This window comes from Lipotes vexillifer, unplaced genomic scaffold (genome assembly GCF_000442215.2).
Source record: "Lipotes vexillifer unplaced genomic scaffold, Lipotes_vexillifer_v1.1 scaffold76, whole genome shotgun sequence".
In the NCBI taxonomy this organism is placed as follows: Eukaryota; Metazoa; Chordata; class Mammalia; order Artiodactyla; family Lipotidae; genus Lipotes; species Lipotes vexillifer.
In genome coordinates, this window is record NW_006773751.1 from 2,205,070 (window position 1) to 2,223,436 (window position 18,367).

The following is an 18,367-nucleotide window of genomic DNA, read 5'->3' on the forward strand; positions in this document are numbered from 1 at the left end:
AAGAGTGTGGAGACAGACAGTGACTATAGCCATGTAAGTTAAGAAAAAAACAGGTTAAATAATTTTTTAAAAATCTGGACTCCATTGTATCAAAACCTCAAATTGTTGTATCCACTGTGAATCTCCACAGGTGGAAAAGTGGGGGTCTAGACTACAGTATTTATCAACTTATTTGGCTATGGATTCTGTTTCAGAAATGTTTAACTTTGTAGATTTTGCCAATTAAATCATCAGAGTATCTCTTAAGGAAAGGTAAAGTTTTCTGAATTCCAAAATCATTGACAAAGAAATTAAAATTCAACTTTAAACATAGCAATGATGGTATTAATGATACAGCATTATCTGCAACATGAAAGCATTAAAAATGATTATCTGTATGTGACACTATACTAGAAAAAGCACATGGTTTTAAAATTAAAAAGAAATATTCATGTTTTCTCAGAGCTTAAATTTCCAGGACAAAACCAGTGCAGCAGATAAAAAGTCACGGAGACAGAGTAGGAACTGTACATAAAGCAATAGTTATGGGTAAGCAATAGGCTAAGTGCATAATATATTATGATATTAAAAAGAAGGAAAAAATCAGAGTGTACAAGTTCCATAATCAATGTAAGAGTGAGATTTCAAAATCTTCTTGAGTCATCTAATAAGTTGAGCAGAAGAGAAAAGTTCAGAGGTACAAATAAACAATGATATCAAAAGAACACTAAGTGGTTGTGTTTAAAGAGTGGAAGAATACAGTTGAGAAGAAAACTGTATAAACAAAGGAAATAAGATAGTCTTTGGTAGCCTAGTGATAACACTTCAAATAAAGTTAAGCTCTTAATGTTGACCTCTGGGGTAACTGTGAGCTCCCAGAGTACCCTAAGGAGAGTAGTTGCTTGGGCAAAGGACTGAGTCAAGAAAACAACTGTGGCAATGGCATTTAGAATAGAAAGGTAGGTTGTGCTAGAGGCAGAGAATTCCTGTGGGAGTGGTTGTAATTGTTTAGGTGAGAGATGACTATATTCTAAAATATAGATAACGACTAGAGCTATGAACAAAACCACAAAAAAAAATAAATTTATTAAGTGAATTCTCTGATCAATGATATTGTAACTTTAATTAAATATGAATTACAGTATAAAATATGCATTACTTTACCTCAAAGAATGCCCAGAAAGATCCTCCAAAGTGCTATCAGTGTCAAGAGTCTGCTCATAATCTTTAACAGAAAGTTTGCTACTGGTCCTAGATTTCTTTCCTTGACGAGAGCCACGTTCTGAACTAGAGTGTACTTTTTCTTCATCAAGAAGTGAGTTCTGAATATTTCCAGTGAGTGAATCTAGCCCTGTAAAGTAAATTTCTCATAAAACTGATTCCCAATATTAGAAGCTACTGAGAGATAATTGATACCTAGATTTCAATAAAATAACAAAAAGTACAAACTAGAATATCTTAAAATGGACTTTAAAAAAATTTGTTTTTCATATGTAAAATAAAACAGTTCTTCATTCTTTGCTTCCATTTAAGCAAAGTGAAATTTCTTCCATTAGTATCTGCCACTTGCTATTAAAAAATAATTTGTTCTTAGATCAAATGTTTAAAAAGAAAGACAAACACATTAAACAAGAATGAAGTACTATTCTATCCCTATAAAAAAGTAACCAAAAGGAAATGTTTTAAGGATAAAACCCAGAGGTAAGCGAAAAATGGTACCAACTGCCAACCGAACTACATAATCCTTTCAAAAAACTCTATGGCAAGAACTAAGTAGCCAGATTCATAAAACTGTTCATATTCTCTAAGAAAAATCTTACTTACAGGGGTATCTTAAGGAGATTATTGAAACAAACAAAACACAAATTGTGCATGACATTCAATGCATAACTTTAAAATTAAAAAAATTTCCGGACTTCCCTGGTGGCGCAGTGGTTAAGAATCCGCCTGCCAATGCAGGGGACATGGGTTCGAGCCCTGGTCTGGGAAGATCCCACATGCCATGGAACAACTATGCACCACAACTACTGAGCCTGCGCTCTAGAGCCCGCGAGCCATATCTACTGAGCCCACGTGCCTAGAGCCCATGTTCTGCAACAAAGACAAGCCACCGCAATGAGAAGCCCGAGCACTGCAACGAAGAGTAGCCCCCGCTCACCACAACTAGAGAAAGCCCGTGTGCAGCAATGAAGACACAACACAGCCAAAAATAAGTTAATTAAAAAAAAATTTCAACCTACATTTCCAACAACAGAATTGTCTATATTACACAGATAATAGTAACTTGAATATTTAAGTAGCACTCTGTAATTTAAAATGCACTGCATATATATTACCTTATTGCTCTTAAACACCTTATGAAGTGGGTACCATATAATTAATTTGCTGATGAGGTAACTAGAGATCTATGAGGCTAAATAACTTAAGGATACACAGTCAATAGCAGAAATGGGACATAAACCCAGGCCTCATGACTCTAAGTCTAGGGCATTGTTCACCTTGATGATATGTTTCAATAGCAGCACAGAAAACTATTTGCTACGTTAAAAAAAAAAGCAGAAAAAAGAATCATGTGCACATTTTAATGACAGTTAAGAAAATTTTTTTAGTGTAGATATATGGTTAAAGATCAAAAGAAAATGGAAAAGTAAAGAAAAAATTATGCTGCACACCCATGTTCACAGCAGCATTAATCACAATAGCCAAAAGACAGAAGTAACTCAAGTGTCCTTCAACAATGACTGTAATAACAAAACATGGTATATACATACAATGAAACATTAGTCAGCCTTAAAAAGGACTTTTTTTTTTTTTTTGCAGTACGTGCGCCTCTCACTGTTGTGGCCTCTCCCGTTGAGGAGCACAGGCTCCGGATGCGCAGGCTCAGGGGCCATGGCTCACGGGCCTAGCCGCTCCGCGGCATGTGGGATCTTCCCAGACTGGGGCACGAACCCGTGTCCCCTGCATCGGCAGGCGGACTCTCAACCACTGTGCCACCAGGGAAGCCCAGGAAGGACATTTTGACACATGCTACAACATGGATGAACTTTGACAACATTATGCTAAAATAAGCCATCCAGTCACAAAAGAACGAATACTGTATGATTATACACCTATATGAGGTCCTAGAGTAGGCAAATTCATAGAGACGCACAAAGTAGAACAGCTGTTACCAGGGGCTAAAGGGAGGAGAAAATGAGAGTTATTATTTAGTGGGTATAAAGTTTCAGTCTGGGATAACGAAACAGTTGTGGAGATGGATTAAATGGTGATAGTTGCACAAAAGTGTGAATGTACTTAATGCCACTGAACTGGACACTTAACAATGGTTAAATTTCCTAGTCAAATTCATAGAGACAGAAAGTAGAACGGTGGCTGCCAAGGGCTGGAGAGGGAGGAATAGGGAGTCACTGTTTAATAGGTACAGCGTTTCAGTACAGGAGGATGAAGACGTTCTGGAGACCGACCTATGGTAGTGAAACTTCGTTGCAAACAGTGTGAATAAATTTAATGCCACTGAATGGTATGCTTAAAAATGGTTAAAATGGCAAATTTTATGTTAGCTATTTTTACCAATTAAAAAATAGGTAAATTTTAAAATTATGCTATATTATGCTGTAGTGATAGTAATAAGGTAACAATTTTTCATTAAAATTTGGTTTAAAAAAGGAAAAATGAGAACAGTCTTACCGTATGAGAAATATCAAAGCCAACTATCAATCAAAGAAATGCAAATCACTTCAATGAGATGCCATTTTTCATTATTAGATTAGCAAATATTTTTAAAGTAATGAAACCTTGAGTGTCATTCAGTACACACAGGAAATAATACTCATACACCATTTTCATGGGAGTACAAACTCATATATCCTTTCTTGAGGACAACTCAAAAAATATATAAAAATCATTTTCCAGCCAAGCCCTTGACTCAGAAATTCCACCTGACTCATAGTCATTCATCCTAGGAAGCTATGTAAAGATATATACAATGCATTAAATATGCTGACTGCATTATCATAATGGGGAGAAAAACACACAAATAATCTAGACAATTATTAATCAATGAGAAAGGATTCTATAATCTAAAATCTATTCATGATCCCTAGGCTAGAAGCAAGCTGTTAATACTGTTTATCTCTAAATTTTCCATAATACAGATGCACTCTTATAATAAAAACACTTCATTCATTTAATATATTTTTTCAAACATAAATATACAATTGAAAAATTGTTCTTGATTTCAAAAAACTAGAAATTGTAGACAATACAATGGTCTAAGCAAGAAAGACCTAAACTCCAAACAAGGGACCTATATGCAAAGAAAACGTTTGCCCACAGTTTAAAAGACTGCCAAAGGAAAGTATAGTTATATTTTTTTAAGTTAAATTAAGATAAATAATTTTTTCTTATGATTACCACTTTAATCTACCAACTATTTTCAACTACATTGGGAGGGAGCTGAGTGAGCATGCAGACAATCTTTTCCACCACCAGGTGGAGCATATACAACAAAATTTACACATCTTAGAACTTTGGGATAAAGTACTAAGTTTAAGTTGATGCTGTGGGAAGTAAAATATATGGGTTTTTTTTAAGGCATTGTGAGAGGGATCAGGGAAACAAAGCCAAAAACAGTACCTGTATTTCATCTAACCAAGTTTTAGATTACAATTTTTAAAACCTATACTGAATCATATTGTTTATACTCATATATTTAATATATCATGAGATCTTAACTTGTACAATATATTGCAGTAGAAGGTACACTTGATTTAGGAGTTAGAAGCCAGAATCTAGGCTTTGCCAGTAACTAGTTAGTAACCTTAGGTGAGACACTAACATAACAAAGATCGGCATTTTTGAGCAAGATCAGCATTTCCCAAAACATATTCTGCTCAATTCTAATGTAACATGCTGACTGAAGAACTGATTCTGTGGTCAAATTAATTTGAAAAATACTTCATACTATAGCCTCATCCTCATCCTAAAATAAATAATCCATATTAGCACATTAAAAGTGTTGATCAACACCAAAAGCACAAGCACCAAAAGCAAAAATAAATATGTGAGACTACATCAAACTAAAAAACTTCCACATTTTGTCTTCATCAACAAAATAAAAAGACAACCTATGGCAAAATACTTACAAATCATATACCTGATAAGGGCTTAATATCCAAAATACATAAAGAATTCACACAACTCAATAGCAAACAATCCAGTTAAAACATGGGCAAAGGAACTGAATAGACAGTTTTCTAAAGGGAAAACAGTATGGAGGTTCTTCAAAAAACTAAAGTAGAACTACCATATGATCCAGCAATTCCACTTCTGGGATTTTATCCAAAGAATATGAAAACACTAATTTGAAAATATATATGCACTGTGAGTTCACTGCAGCATTATTCACAACAGCCAAAATATGGAAACAACCATCCATCAATGGATGAAGGGATAAAGAGGTGGTACATATACAATGGAATATTATTCGACCATGAGAAAGAAAGACATCCTGCCATTTGTGACAACATGGATGGACCTTGAGGGCACTGTGCTAAGTGAAATAAGTCAGACAGAGGAAGACAAATACTGTATAATATCACTTATATGTGAAATCTAAAAAGTCCAAACTCGTAAAAGGACAGAGTAGAAAAGTAGTTGTCAGGGGTAGAGGAAATAGGGAGATATTAGTAAAAGATTACCAACTTTCAGGTATAAGATAAATAAGGTCCAAGGATCTAATGTATAACATGGTTACTGTAGTTGATAACACCGTATCATATAACTGAAATTTGCTAAGAGAGTAGAACTTAAATATTCTCACCTATATATATATATATAGTGATGGATGTGTTAGTTAACGGACTAGATGGAAGGAATTCTTTCACAATATATATGTATATCAAATCATCACAATGTACACTTTAATTACCTTACAATTTTATTTGTCAATTAATCCCTTAATACAGCTGAAAAAAATTAAAAGAAAAAAAAATAGAAGTGTTGATGAATCCTGCAGGAAAGAAGCCTGTTTCACTCTAAAAGCTTTTCCCAAGTTTATGGAACCATGGAGCTCTTTTATCCTCAGAATACTTATGAAACAGCCTATTGCACAGAATCAGTATTTCACAAGAAAAGACAGGCTTTGGAAAGTGTTGATAAAATGATGTCTAATGTTCCTGCCAAAGACTTTCAGAACACTGCCAATCTGCAAAGAGAATTATACTAGGTTAATGATTTAAAAAGAATCTATTCCTAGCACTCTCACATTGGAAGTATAAAGTGGCACTAGCTTTTCTGAAGAGCTATTTGGCAAAATGTATCCAAATTTTAAGCACGGCATACTCAGTGTCCCATTATCTCCCTTCTAGGATTTTCTCTTAAAGGAAAGAACCAGATCAAATGCATAAAGATGCATTTGTAAGCATATTCAATGCAGCAGTGTTTATACTAGGAAAAAAAAAAAAAAGAACCTAAATGTCTAGCAATGGGGAATTGGCTAAATAAATTACAATATATTCAAATAACAGAACACTAGGTAATCACTACAAAGGGTTACCCATATTTACCAACACAGAAAGGTATCTGTAACCCATTAACATAAAAAAATATTGCATAAAATGTGATCTTGTACATGTAACGTTTTCTATTTACATATGCCTACTAATTGTCTAGAAGGATTCTTACTAAAAACGTTAACATTTCACATCCAGTAGAATGTCTGTTCTTCAAAAAAACAAAAACCCAGAACACAACAAGGGTTATTTTAGTATGTATGTGGAGCAACTGGAACCCTTGTGCACTACTGGTGAGAATGTAAAAGGTTGTAGCTGCTATGGAAAACTGTATGGCAGTTCCTCAAAAAAATAAATATAGAAATGCCTTTTGATCCAGCAAGTCTACAACTGGGTATATACACAAAAGAACTGAAAGTAGGGATTCAAACGGTATTTGCACACCAGTGTTCATGTCCACATTATTCCCAATAGCCGAAAGGTTGAAACAACTAAGATATCCATCAACTGATGAAAGAATACACAAAACGTGGTATATACATATAATGGAATATTATTCAGCCTTAAAAAGGAAGGACATTCTGACACATGCTACAACATGGATGAAATTTGAAGACATTATGTGAAATGAAATAAGCCAGACACACAAAGACGAATATTGCATGATGCCAATTATATGAAGCACCTAGAGTAGTCAATTTCATAGAGACAGAAAGTAAAACAGTGGTTAACAGAGGCTCAGGGAAGGCAGGAAAGGGAAATTGCTGCTTAATGGGTTCAGAGTTTCAGCATGGGATGATGAAAAAGTTCTGGAATTAGGTAATGACGATGGTTGTACAACACTGTGAATGTGCTTAACAGCACTGTATTGTACACTTGAAAATGGTTAAAATGATGAAGTTTACATTATGTATATTTTACCACAATAAACTAAAATAAAACCTAAAAAAATGTTAACATTGGTTATCTCTAGGTAGAGGGAATACAGGTGATTTTTAATTTTTAAATATTTTCTATATTTACAGATTTCTCCTCCCCCTTTTCTTTTTTTTTTTTTTTAACTCAATGAGCAATTTTTTACTATCAGAAAAAATAGTTTTGGAGGCAAAATCATTCCCTAGGGACCACCCGGTGAGCTTAAGAAGCCTTTGCCTAATTACTGTTATCTTCTCACCTCTAGGCTTACAGAGCAAATGAGATGTACATATTATAAATGTAAGCTTCGAAATTACCATATAAAGCACCTACTCTCATCTTCACTTTATAGATAAGGAAACTTGAGTATTATACTTATTTAATAACTCAGAAATGTCCATGATATAAAGTTTTTTAAAAAGCACTTGCAAGACAATATGATTTCACTTCTGTTTTTTAAATAAAAAGGTATGTGGGAGTGTGCCTGATTTTATGTATATACTGGAAAAATAGGCACCAAAAACATTAATAGTAGTTACCTCTGAGCAGAAGAATCAATAGGGATTTATGTTCCTTGCATGATTATTTATCTACAAACCTTAATTTTTTATCATTGTTAATGTATTCCTTTTGTACTAAGCGTAAGATTTATAATGTCATATATCAAAAGGTATCGTAATGATAAATATGAAAGCCAATTACATTATCATAAAGAATTCATCTAACTTATGAAATGAAATCATAACTTTAGATCACTATCACAAAGTCACTGGTAAGAGAAAAAAATTACCATGTAGAATTCCACTTACATTCTATCTTTTCCTTTTTTCCTTTCTTTCCTTTAGAAGAAGAAGATGAACGAGACGACGCAGCAGACTGGGCCCCTGATGAGTGCTGGGAGGTAACATCCACAGAGGAAAGATCATAGGCAGACTTTCTGCTAGAATGATCCTCCTGAATGCCTAAACTGTTACTACCAATACTGTCAAAGAATAAGTAATAGTGGTTAAAGCAAGAAATAAAAAGTCTCAAATCACAGCTCAAACTATAGATATTTCAAAATCTATTTAGTCACAAGGAGAATATAACTATAATCAAACACGCTTTCCACTTTTCTTGGTTTCTTACTACCAGAAACCTGGATTATTCCCTATGGCTCAATTTATTACTGAGAAAAGTCTCAGGCAGTTTTTTACTGAAGTGAAACCAATAAAAATGGGTAATTCAGACACATAAGAGAAAAAAATATAATGTTGGATACTGAAAAATGTGGCCTCAATTTCTATTCAAATTTATAATTTATTAACTTCCTTCTGATAATCTTACAGGGAACAATAATTCAATATGCTCTACTTCAACTGAGAAATAAAATGCAATAAATCATATTGACTAGTGATATTAAATGTCAACACAATTAAATCCTTGCAAGTCTTGATTTAAAAATTAGTCTTTTCTTTAAAGTTCAAAATTTAAAATTATACTTCTCTTGCTATAATCTTAATAATACTTATTTTCATTAATCCAGCTAGATATAACTAATTTTTAAAAGATCATCCAATAATTTTATGTGCATTACAATTTGTAATTTGTGAAGAAAGTTACACTGCATGTGAGTAATCACAGATTATTTTATATGGTAACAAAATTTAGGGAGGAAATTCTCTCTGGCAAAATCTGATTCACTTACTATATGACGCTGTACAAGTAACAACCTTAGTGCTTCAGTTTCCTCTCTCAAGTAGGAATAATAACAAAAATACTTATATCAGGCTATCGTAAGAATGAGTTAATACAGATAAAGCCCACTCAGTCCTCTCAGTGCCTTGTACATTAAGTGCTCAATAAATATTAACGTTATAATGTTGCTATTTTTCAAAGATTTGCAAAATTTTAGATGTTATCCCAATTATAAAAATATTTACTAATTACTTAGGATCATGAAGTCAAGGGTCTATCTCGTCATCTTCAATTCTATCACAGAAAACCATTTCTTAATCATCTCACATTAATATACCATGGGATAGTTTTCCCAATACTAACCTCTACTGGGGATTCACAGATTGATTTAACAACCTGTATTTTGCTTATTATGTGCCAGGCCCTGTTCTACATACTTTGTATTTCACTGAATATTCATAACACTTTAACAGAGAAGAAAACTGAGGCACAGGGAAATTAAGCAATATGCCCAAAGACAAACAACTAATAATTAGGAGAGCCAGTATTTAAACCCACACAGTCTGGATCCAGAGCCCACACTCTTAATAACCACTATGCTATCTTTAAACAAGGAAAATTTGACAAATATTCAGACCATAGTTCTCATTTGTACATTTTTCTCACTCTTCAGATTTTGCTCCATATTGTCAACATATTCTTCTTACTTGGGTTCAAGAGCTGACTTTTTTTCTGTCAAAGTCCCACTCCCTGTAGAGGAAATAAAATCATCTTCATATGAAATGCTGCTTAGAGGGGTTGTGATGGCATTCAAAGACCGTGATGCTGATGTTCCTCTTTCCAACCTGTCTTCAAATCCTGTCAAAAGTAATAATTAAAATGTGTTTTAAAACAAAAATTTAAAAAACTATAAGCAACGCATTCCATAACCTGGAGATTAACAACACGGATTTAGGGACATTTTAGTTTGCCTTCATTAGGGTTTCTTTTCAAGTTATCTTTATATCTAACAATACATTTTTAATTTTTTTTAGGGAAATTTTCAAACATACATGACAGTAGAGAGAATCATATAATGAAACCAGTGCATCCATCACCCACCTTTAACAATTATCAATACATGACCAATCTAGTTTCAATTAAACTTCCTATTCCCTCCATCTGTAACTCTCCCCAAATATTACTTTGAAACAAATCCCAGATAACAGATCATTTCAACTCTAAACATTTCAGTATAATATCTTAATGAAAATCTAACAGAAGGATTTAAGAACAAATCCAACTTTCTTGTGGAAAAAAATGGAGGGTGTTGATTTAAAAGCACTTTGCTATAACCAAAAGAACTTTAATATCCAAAGAACTTTAAAATTATCACCTATAGAAATAAGTGTTAAACAAAAGAGATCAAAAGCACATATATGTCTGCACAACATCATACCAAAGTGGCTAAATATAAATTCTAGGAAAATGCAATGGGATACCCAATTAAGCATAAGCTGAACAGATGAAATCAATTCATTTGTCAGATAAGTTGATGGAAATGAAAAACCACAGTATCCATGGCTGACTTAGGGCTCAGCCTCTCTCTCCAACCTGGGAATTCTAAGGTTATACTAGCATAAGATGTGTAGAATCCACCTACAGTAGAAGAACAGAGAAAGGGACTTGAAGGAATTGAGGCCACCACAGAAAAGGAAAAGTTGTGTTGCAGGATTTCAGGGATAAGAAGGGAACTTTAAAAGTTATTGTTTCAGGACCCAAATACATAGCTACACTACTCTCAAAGTCTGTTTTTAAAATTAGTTTTGACAAACAGTAATAGATCTGTTTCCACATTAGAAATGTTACTGCAGTTGCCCCTCTCAATCCTTGACCACTATATTCCCAGTGATTCACACACAAATCACTGTTTTAAGAAATATACTTATTTTCTATCTAAAGATATAACTCTGGTCACAGTAAACCTAGTCTACACTTGATACATACCAATCCTGAACATCACCTAAGAATTTCTCTAAATTAGACCAAAATTTCTATAACCACCAACCATTGTTTTATGACAATAACAGCTAAAAACTAAAATTTTAAAGATTAAGTTAGAATACTCTAGTTGAAGCTTGCAGATAACTCAAGATTAATTTGGACAATAATAAATCTCTACTATCCTTGTAATGAATGATGAAAATTTACAGTTAAATATTATCTTGTACAGAATTGTGAAATAATTTATCTTAAGATAACATACAAATATTACAAGGGTTACTTATTTTTCTCACCTTTTCCATATAATTTATACGATTTTGTAAAAATATTAATGACACTATGTGGACTTCCCTTTGCCAATTCTTCCCATGGTCCTTTGCTTTGTGTACCACCTATGGGCCCAAAGAGTGGCAAAAATTTTTCAGCTTCCTTCTGAAACTCTTTGATGGGTTCATAAGCATTTCTTTCTCCAGCACAAAATTCCTTTTCTTTTAAGATTTCTGTTAACTTCAAAGGGGACCGTCCATCTTGACCTCCCTCTTCTTCAGAGAGACTACCCTCACTAAGAAGAGGCCCTTCACTCACTGAATCTGTGCTGGAACCAAGAGACATTTTGGCTTTGTCTTGAGAACAAGCTTGCATATCAGAGCTAGAAGAGTCAGTCTGCCTCTTACACAACTGTGCCAGCAGCCCTTCTGGTTTGGGACCAGGGGATCTCATTCTGAAGCTTGATACGGCACTATGAGGTCTTATCATCTCAGGAAGCTTTTTAAATTCACTAAGGTTGCCTACACCAGGAAGATCATCATCAAAAGTTGCATGAGACACACAGGTTCCCAGCATCTTTTGAATTCGAGCAGAGAAAACATCTTCTGCATCCTCTTTCACAAGTGGACTTATAGCCTTGGTCCAATGTCCATCTTCTTGGGGTGTTCGCTGCACATCATACTCAGTGTTCCATACTGACCCATAGTTAATGTTAGCCCCAGCTAATTTCTTAGCTTCACTTTCAATCCTGCTGGACAAAGAAGCAGCTGTTGCTTTCAAGGCTTCAATACGATCCAGTTTACTCTTATATTGGCTAGCACTAGGTTTTAACAAGGCATCTGGATGAGCAGCTGGTGAGGTCAGATATGGTTGAGGTGTAAAAGTTAATGGCCCTGAAGCCATACTATGATTCTTCCTAGTTGGTAAAATAGATTCAAAATCCTTATGCAAAATTCCTACATGCTCTAGACTCAAGAGATGGGAAAGTAAATTTCCAGCTGTTCCAACAAGAGGCTGTGGTTGAGAATGGTGGACTCGTGGACTCAGTCTGTCAGGCTGCATCCATGTAGGATCCATCAAATCCCTTCTGGAAATGAAAGTTACAATATGTTAGTTAACACAGGACCTCATAACTAAGCCACCTTTTTTTTAAGTTTTGTTTTTTCTGATTATAAGAGTAATGAATAGCTACGGCACAAAAAAAAAAAAAAAAAAAAGACAGACAGACAAAGGATAAAAAAGATAAAGATCACTCATAGCTAACCAATGAGAAAGAGGCACTATCACTATTTCATTATATCTTTCTAGGACTTCCCTGGTGGCACAGTGGTTAAGAATCTGCCTGCCAATGCAGGGGACATGGGTTTGAGCCCTGGTCCAGGATGATTCCACATGCTGCAGAGCAACTAATCCCGTGTGCCACAACTACTGAGCCTGCGTGCCACAACTACTGAAGCCCACGCGCCTAGAGCCCGTGCTCTGCAACGAGAAGCCACTGCAATGAGAAGTCTGTGCACTGCAACGAAGAGCAGCCCCTGCTCGACGCAACTAGAGAAAAGCCTGCACGCAGCAATGAAGACCCAATGCAGCCATAAATAAATTTTATAAAAAAGAATTATATCTTTCTGAACATTTTTCTACATGTATGTTGTGTTTCATGTTATTTTCACGAAAATGAAATCTTATCATACATACTGTTTTGTAAACAGCTTTCTTCAACTAAGACACATTTTTTAAACTATTGAGGAGAAGGCATTATAACCCTTAAAACTCTGTGGACAAAATTTTTTACAATATTGGCTCTACCTTTCTCTTTAAAAATAATGTTACATAAAAGAGAAATGCTTAAGATTGTAGGCATGATATTACTCTAACCAACACATATTTAATAAACACCAAACAGTTATGTTTAGCATTGTACATACTAAAGAAATGAGATTATTACAATCTAGTTCTAAGAAAAATTGATAGGGCGTCCTTAAAGGTTAGAAACAGATGCCCTAGATGACATTATATAATTCACTTATATTTCCAGATTATAGACAACCTCCCTGTATATTAAGGAATACTATACAAAGGTTAAAGACTGTTGTTAACTATTAAGAAGATCCTTAGAAAAAATAACATGAGATTTTGTCCTTGGTCTTGTCCATTATTTTTGGATGATGACATGAAGACATGCTTATCAAGTTTGTAGATGACAGAAAGTTAGGAGGCATGGCTAACCCAACAAATTATTGAGTTATGATTCAAAGTTATTTAGACAGGCTGCAACCTTAGACCAAACTAGTATGAATTAATATGAAGTCTTACCAATTAAATTCAAAAAAAATCATCTGGAGGAGGGTAACCAGGGTGATGAGGGAAATGAAAGGCATGTAATACAAGGTTTCGTTGAAGGTTATGTGGTAGCAGTCTTGTATACTGAATGACTGCTATGAAAGCAGAATAAAGGAAGACTAGTGAATAGATTCTATATCACAGAATATAGACTATTACAAAGGCAAGGTGTGAGGTTATTAGTGCCCAAATTAAGCTGGTAGAAACAGAAATACAAAGGAAGTTATAAATAAAAAGGTACTGCTGAATAAAAACCCAAGATCTTTAAATTCAAGTAGTTAGAATGACAATTTTGTGGCAGGCTCTATGTTGATGGCAGAGGAATAGCAGTACACAAAAATGGAAAGATTTAATCCAGTTATGACCTAATCCTTACTCTTCAGTTTCAGAAGATCTAGCAGGGATGAGAGACTAATAAACAGCTAAACACGATGTCGTTAAGTACTAATATAAAGACATATAAAGTTGAATAAGGTACAGATAGGGAACAATGAACTCTGATAGCCAAGGAAATTGATTTTTGAGCTAGATCTTCAAGGTCTTCAAGGTCAGATAGGTAATTTGGAGCTTTCCAGGTAGCTAATGCAGAATGATGGAACATGAAGGGCAAGAAAAAGAAATGCTGTGCTTTTAAGCCCAAACTAACTGAGAGAACTCAAAGAACTACGAGGATTACATAAAATGATACAGGCAAAGTACTTAGATCAGAGACTGAAATGTAACAAACAATAAATGTTAGCTATTTTTATCAATATTATTATTCTCTTGGGAGGTAAAGGGGGCAGCAAGGGGGCGAGAGGATCATATGTATTAACCCAAAACTGGTTAAGTGACTTGATTTTTATTCCCAAAACGGTTATTTCAAAGTAGAACTTATAACCATGTAATCTGAAAATCATCTTAACTTTCATGGACAAATAGGTTTTTTTGTTATTTTTTTCTTTTTACTTTACTGCACACTTTACAGCAAACAAAAATTTTTTTTCTTAATTTAAGGTAAAATAGCCCTCATTCACCAATCTGAATTCAAATCAAATCCCTTTTTAGTCCTTGTCCGTGTGTTCATAGGCATATCCAAATATAGTCTTTGAGAGGTAAGATATGTTGATATAACAGTCACATGAAGAAATTTTGAATAGTTATGGATACAGAAATGCCTTTTGAAAAATATTCAACACAATACTTAAAACTATTAATTTCACTGTGATTCATTTATCTGACAAACATTTATCTGTGTTTACGTCAGAGAAGGCAAGAGTGCTTCCAACTGCAGGTGATCCCCAGGAGAACTGATATTTACACCAGATATTAAAGAACAGGCAAGAGTTGAACAATAGAATAGAGCATGCAGTAAGTATAGATGTATACCATGTTTAAATATCCATCAGAAGATATTAACCAATTTCTAAATAAACCTCTCCTTCACAAGAAGGTCAATCAATAAAATTCACTGAGCATAGACCACTATACTGATATCGTGGAAAGAAAGAACCTTAATCATCTTTCATTCTCCCCTTTTTACCTTGCGAGAGGCTGTGGAGGTTCTGACAGAGACATGTCACTACTGGAAGATGCACTTGGGGGACGCTCCTGCACTTTGTTCTCTTTGTCAGATTCTCCAGATGGCTGATACCCTGGTCTGATCTAAGAAAAAAGGACATCAAAGTTATCTGACTCCCATCATAAAGATATATTCAAGGAGCACATAAAATAAATATTAAGTTGCTTCAACTTTACAAAGATCACGAAATGCAGGAGCTTTTTTCTCTCAAATAAAACCAATTCAAATTTAGTTTGTCTTAAAAGCAGCCATTACAGTTAACAGCAAAATTACACCTGAAATCCAACAAAGGCACCTAACACTGCATAATTCGTAGGAAATAATACTCTTTCTAAACCTCAGTTTTTTCACCTAATAAGTGGAAATACTAGTAGTACCTACCTTTCTCAGGGCTGTGAGAATTTACTGAAACTTAAGCCTGTAAAACATTTAAAACAGTATGTGGCATATTGTACAGACTCAAATGTTATTCTTACCCTTAAAAACAACAGCAATAGTCATAAAATTAGCACACTAAAGTAGGATATTCTCTAATTTCAACACAGATAACAAAACTAGGCTTTTCATTAATACAGTCTAACTTTGCTCAGTAATACAGTAAAAACTAGGCAAGGATAGAACTAACAGCAGTGATGAGACAGATCAGTAACAATCACTCTAGGAAACTAATTGAGCACTTGCTTTCAATCGTATTTATCTAGAATAAACCTCATGAAAGGCCATCATTATTATAAATACTGTCTGAGCATATGTTTGAATATTAGGAATGGTGAGTAAGTTTTTAAAAGTATAGCAAGTAAGTTTTTCCTAACTATGAATTACTTCCCTTTGTATTTCTGTCACTACTATTACCTGTGTTTCCTGCATATGTTTATGAGTTGGCTCTTCAAGCAATGACTTTTCTAGAAGCAATTTGGAATAAGTTTCCTGCAGTCGCCTATTTGCTGATGGCTCAGAAGGAGGCACATTTTTCACTTTAGTAAAGGCTTCTTTTTGTTTCCGGTAGAGCTCCTGTAATCGTTTGTTCTTCTGTTCCGTGGCCTCCTTTTGAGCCTTCTTCTCCTCATTTTGCTTCCTCTTCCTTTCCTCCTGCTGTCTAACAATGTACTGTCGTACCTCATCTGTATCATAGTGACGCTTTTTGGAAATAACAGGGGGATCTTCATTAGCTGTTATTTTGTCAGGTTTTCTTTTTATTGGGCTATGACTCCTAGGAGCTTGTATTGATGCTGATGGCTTCTGATTCTGTAACTCTCCTGCCTCTTGCCTTGCAGCCTGAGCTGCTGAATCCAGCTGTAGGTCATCAAGAATTCCACGAATTTCAACAGGTAAAAAGTCCTTATTTAAGGCAGCATTTTCCTCCTGTTTATTATCTGGAAGAGATGGAACTAATTTCTTTACATTATTTTCTGACCGAGCTCTACTTCTTGAACGTTCTGAGTTTCGTGGAAGATGTCTATGTGAAGCATCCAATCTGGGATCCGATTCTGCTCTTCCAATATGACCCCCTACAAAGTATGAACTGTTAGTGATGTATTAAGATTCTATATTCATTCCTAAGATTTATCACACTAAGGAGAAAATTAGGAATTTTGCTTTATCTTAAACTCAAATTCAAATATCCTATAAAGTCTCCTAAGGAATATTTTAGAAGGAAAGAAAACCAGTAAGAGAAGAATTTCAATACTCTTAGAAACTATACTTCCTCGGCATTTTTAAAAAGTGCATCTTTTAATACTTCTGAAATAAGGACATATCTTGCTGTTGATATGAATATTTAACTATTAATATGAATAGAGAATTACTATTTCTCTCACATATGCATATTTAATGTTACTATTTCTCTCCCTCACCAAACCCTCAAACAGTTGTTAAAAAACTGACAATGTGGGCTTCCCTAGTGGCGCAGTGGTTGAGAGTCCGCCTGCCGATGCAGAGGACGCGGGTTCATGCCCCAGATCGGGAAGATCACACATGCCACGAAAAGGCTAGGCCCGTGAGCCATGGCCGCTGAGCCTGCGCGTCCGGAGCCTGTGCTCCGCAATGGGAGAGGCCACAACAGTGAGAGGCCCGTGTACCGAAGAAAAAAAAAAACCTGACAATGTTACAGGTTGCCACAACTCTCCAATGAATAACAGAAAAAATTAAATATATAGAAAAACAATCATTTTATCATCTAAATGTGTGTTGATGTGGCTTAAATTTAGGCTAAGGAGAGTGTGAGTTTATTTATAAGCTAGATGAAAGCGAAGAGGAACAAACACAAAATATATATTGACTTCTATATACCAAATTGCATCTCTTACTGAATCCATTCCAGAAGCTCAAATTCAGGCAAATTTTTGCCATTGAAGAGGAAAGCGGGTTTGTAGGTATTTATATTTCATTTCCCAAAATTAGTGCTCATTAGTGAAAAAGTAACTAGTTATTTCAAATGTCACTCAAGATGTTTCAAAAAGAAAACAGCAATGGACTTGAGGGTCAAACTAAAGACCTGTGGATCTAGATCAGATTTTGTCACCCACTGACTGTATACCGTTGAGAAAACTCACTTCTCTCTCAGAGCCTGTTTCCTAATCTGTCAAACAACAACAAAAAAAATCCAACCTTGTGAATGTCTACCTGTGTTTATGTCTGTGGAGATAAGACAGATTGGACTTGATTCTCCAAAGGTCTAATAAGATTTGATTACATGATGCTTTGCTATTTATTCATAATGACAGCTAAATGTAATTAATATAACACAAACAGAATTCTTAATAAAGATCATCATAACATCTATATATGGAAATTATCCACAGACAAGCCCAATTCCTTCTTTTTTGAGCTACATTCACAATTATAATGCAAAGTCTTAAGAGCATTCTTAAAAGAGTATTTTCCCCTCTCAAAGTACTTACACAAGCAACTTTTAATTGCTTTGCTCAACAATTTTAATGGTTGAGTAATTTAATTTATTAATTTAATTACTCACCAGATTTAGTAGTTCTTTCTCTTCCACTTCTGTCACTTGATGCTATTCGTCGCTCTTTTTGCTCTATTCTAGGTGCAGGTCCCAGAATTTTCTTTACTAATTTTTGTCCATCTCGCCAAGAAGATGTACTTATCAGATGACTGCTACCTAAAAAAA

General features: G+C 34.6%; 1 protein-coding gene across 1 annotated transcript in view; it reads right to left on the minus strand.

Annotated features, from left to right (window-relative positions):
- The window catches only part of CEP350 (centrosomal protein 350), a 135,761-nt gene that overhangs the window by 84,670 nt on the left and 32,724 nt on the right, over nt 1-18,367 (minus strand). Inside the window, exons 8-14 of the mRNA XM_007448517.1 lie at nt 18,212-18,358; nt 16,090-16,745; nt 15,199-15,320; nt 11,363-12,423; nt 9,794-9,944; nt 8,219-8,382; nt 1,144-1,330 (exon numbers count right to left, since the gene is read on the minus strand). Of these exons, the coding sequence (XP_007448579.1) occupies nt 1,144-1,330; nt 8,219-8,382; nt 9,794-9,944; nt 11,363-12,423; nt 15,199-15,320; nt 16,090-16,745; nt 18,212-18,358 (2,488 nt within the window). The remainder of the gene's footprint in view (nt 1-1,143; nt 1,331-8,218; nt 8,383-9,793; nt 9,945-11,362; nt 12,424-15,198; nt 15,321-16,089; nt 16,746-18,211; nt 18,359-18,367) is intronic.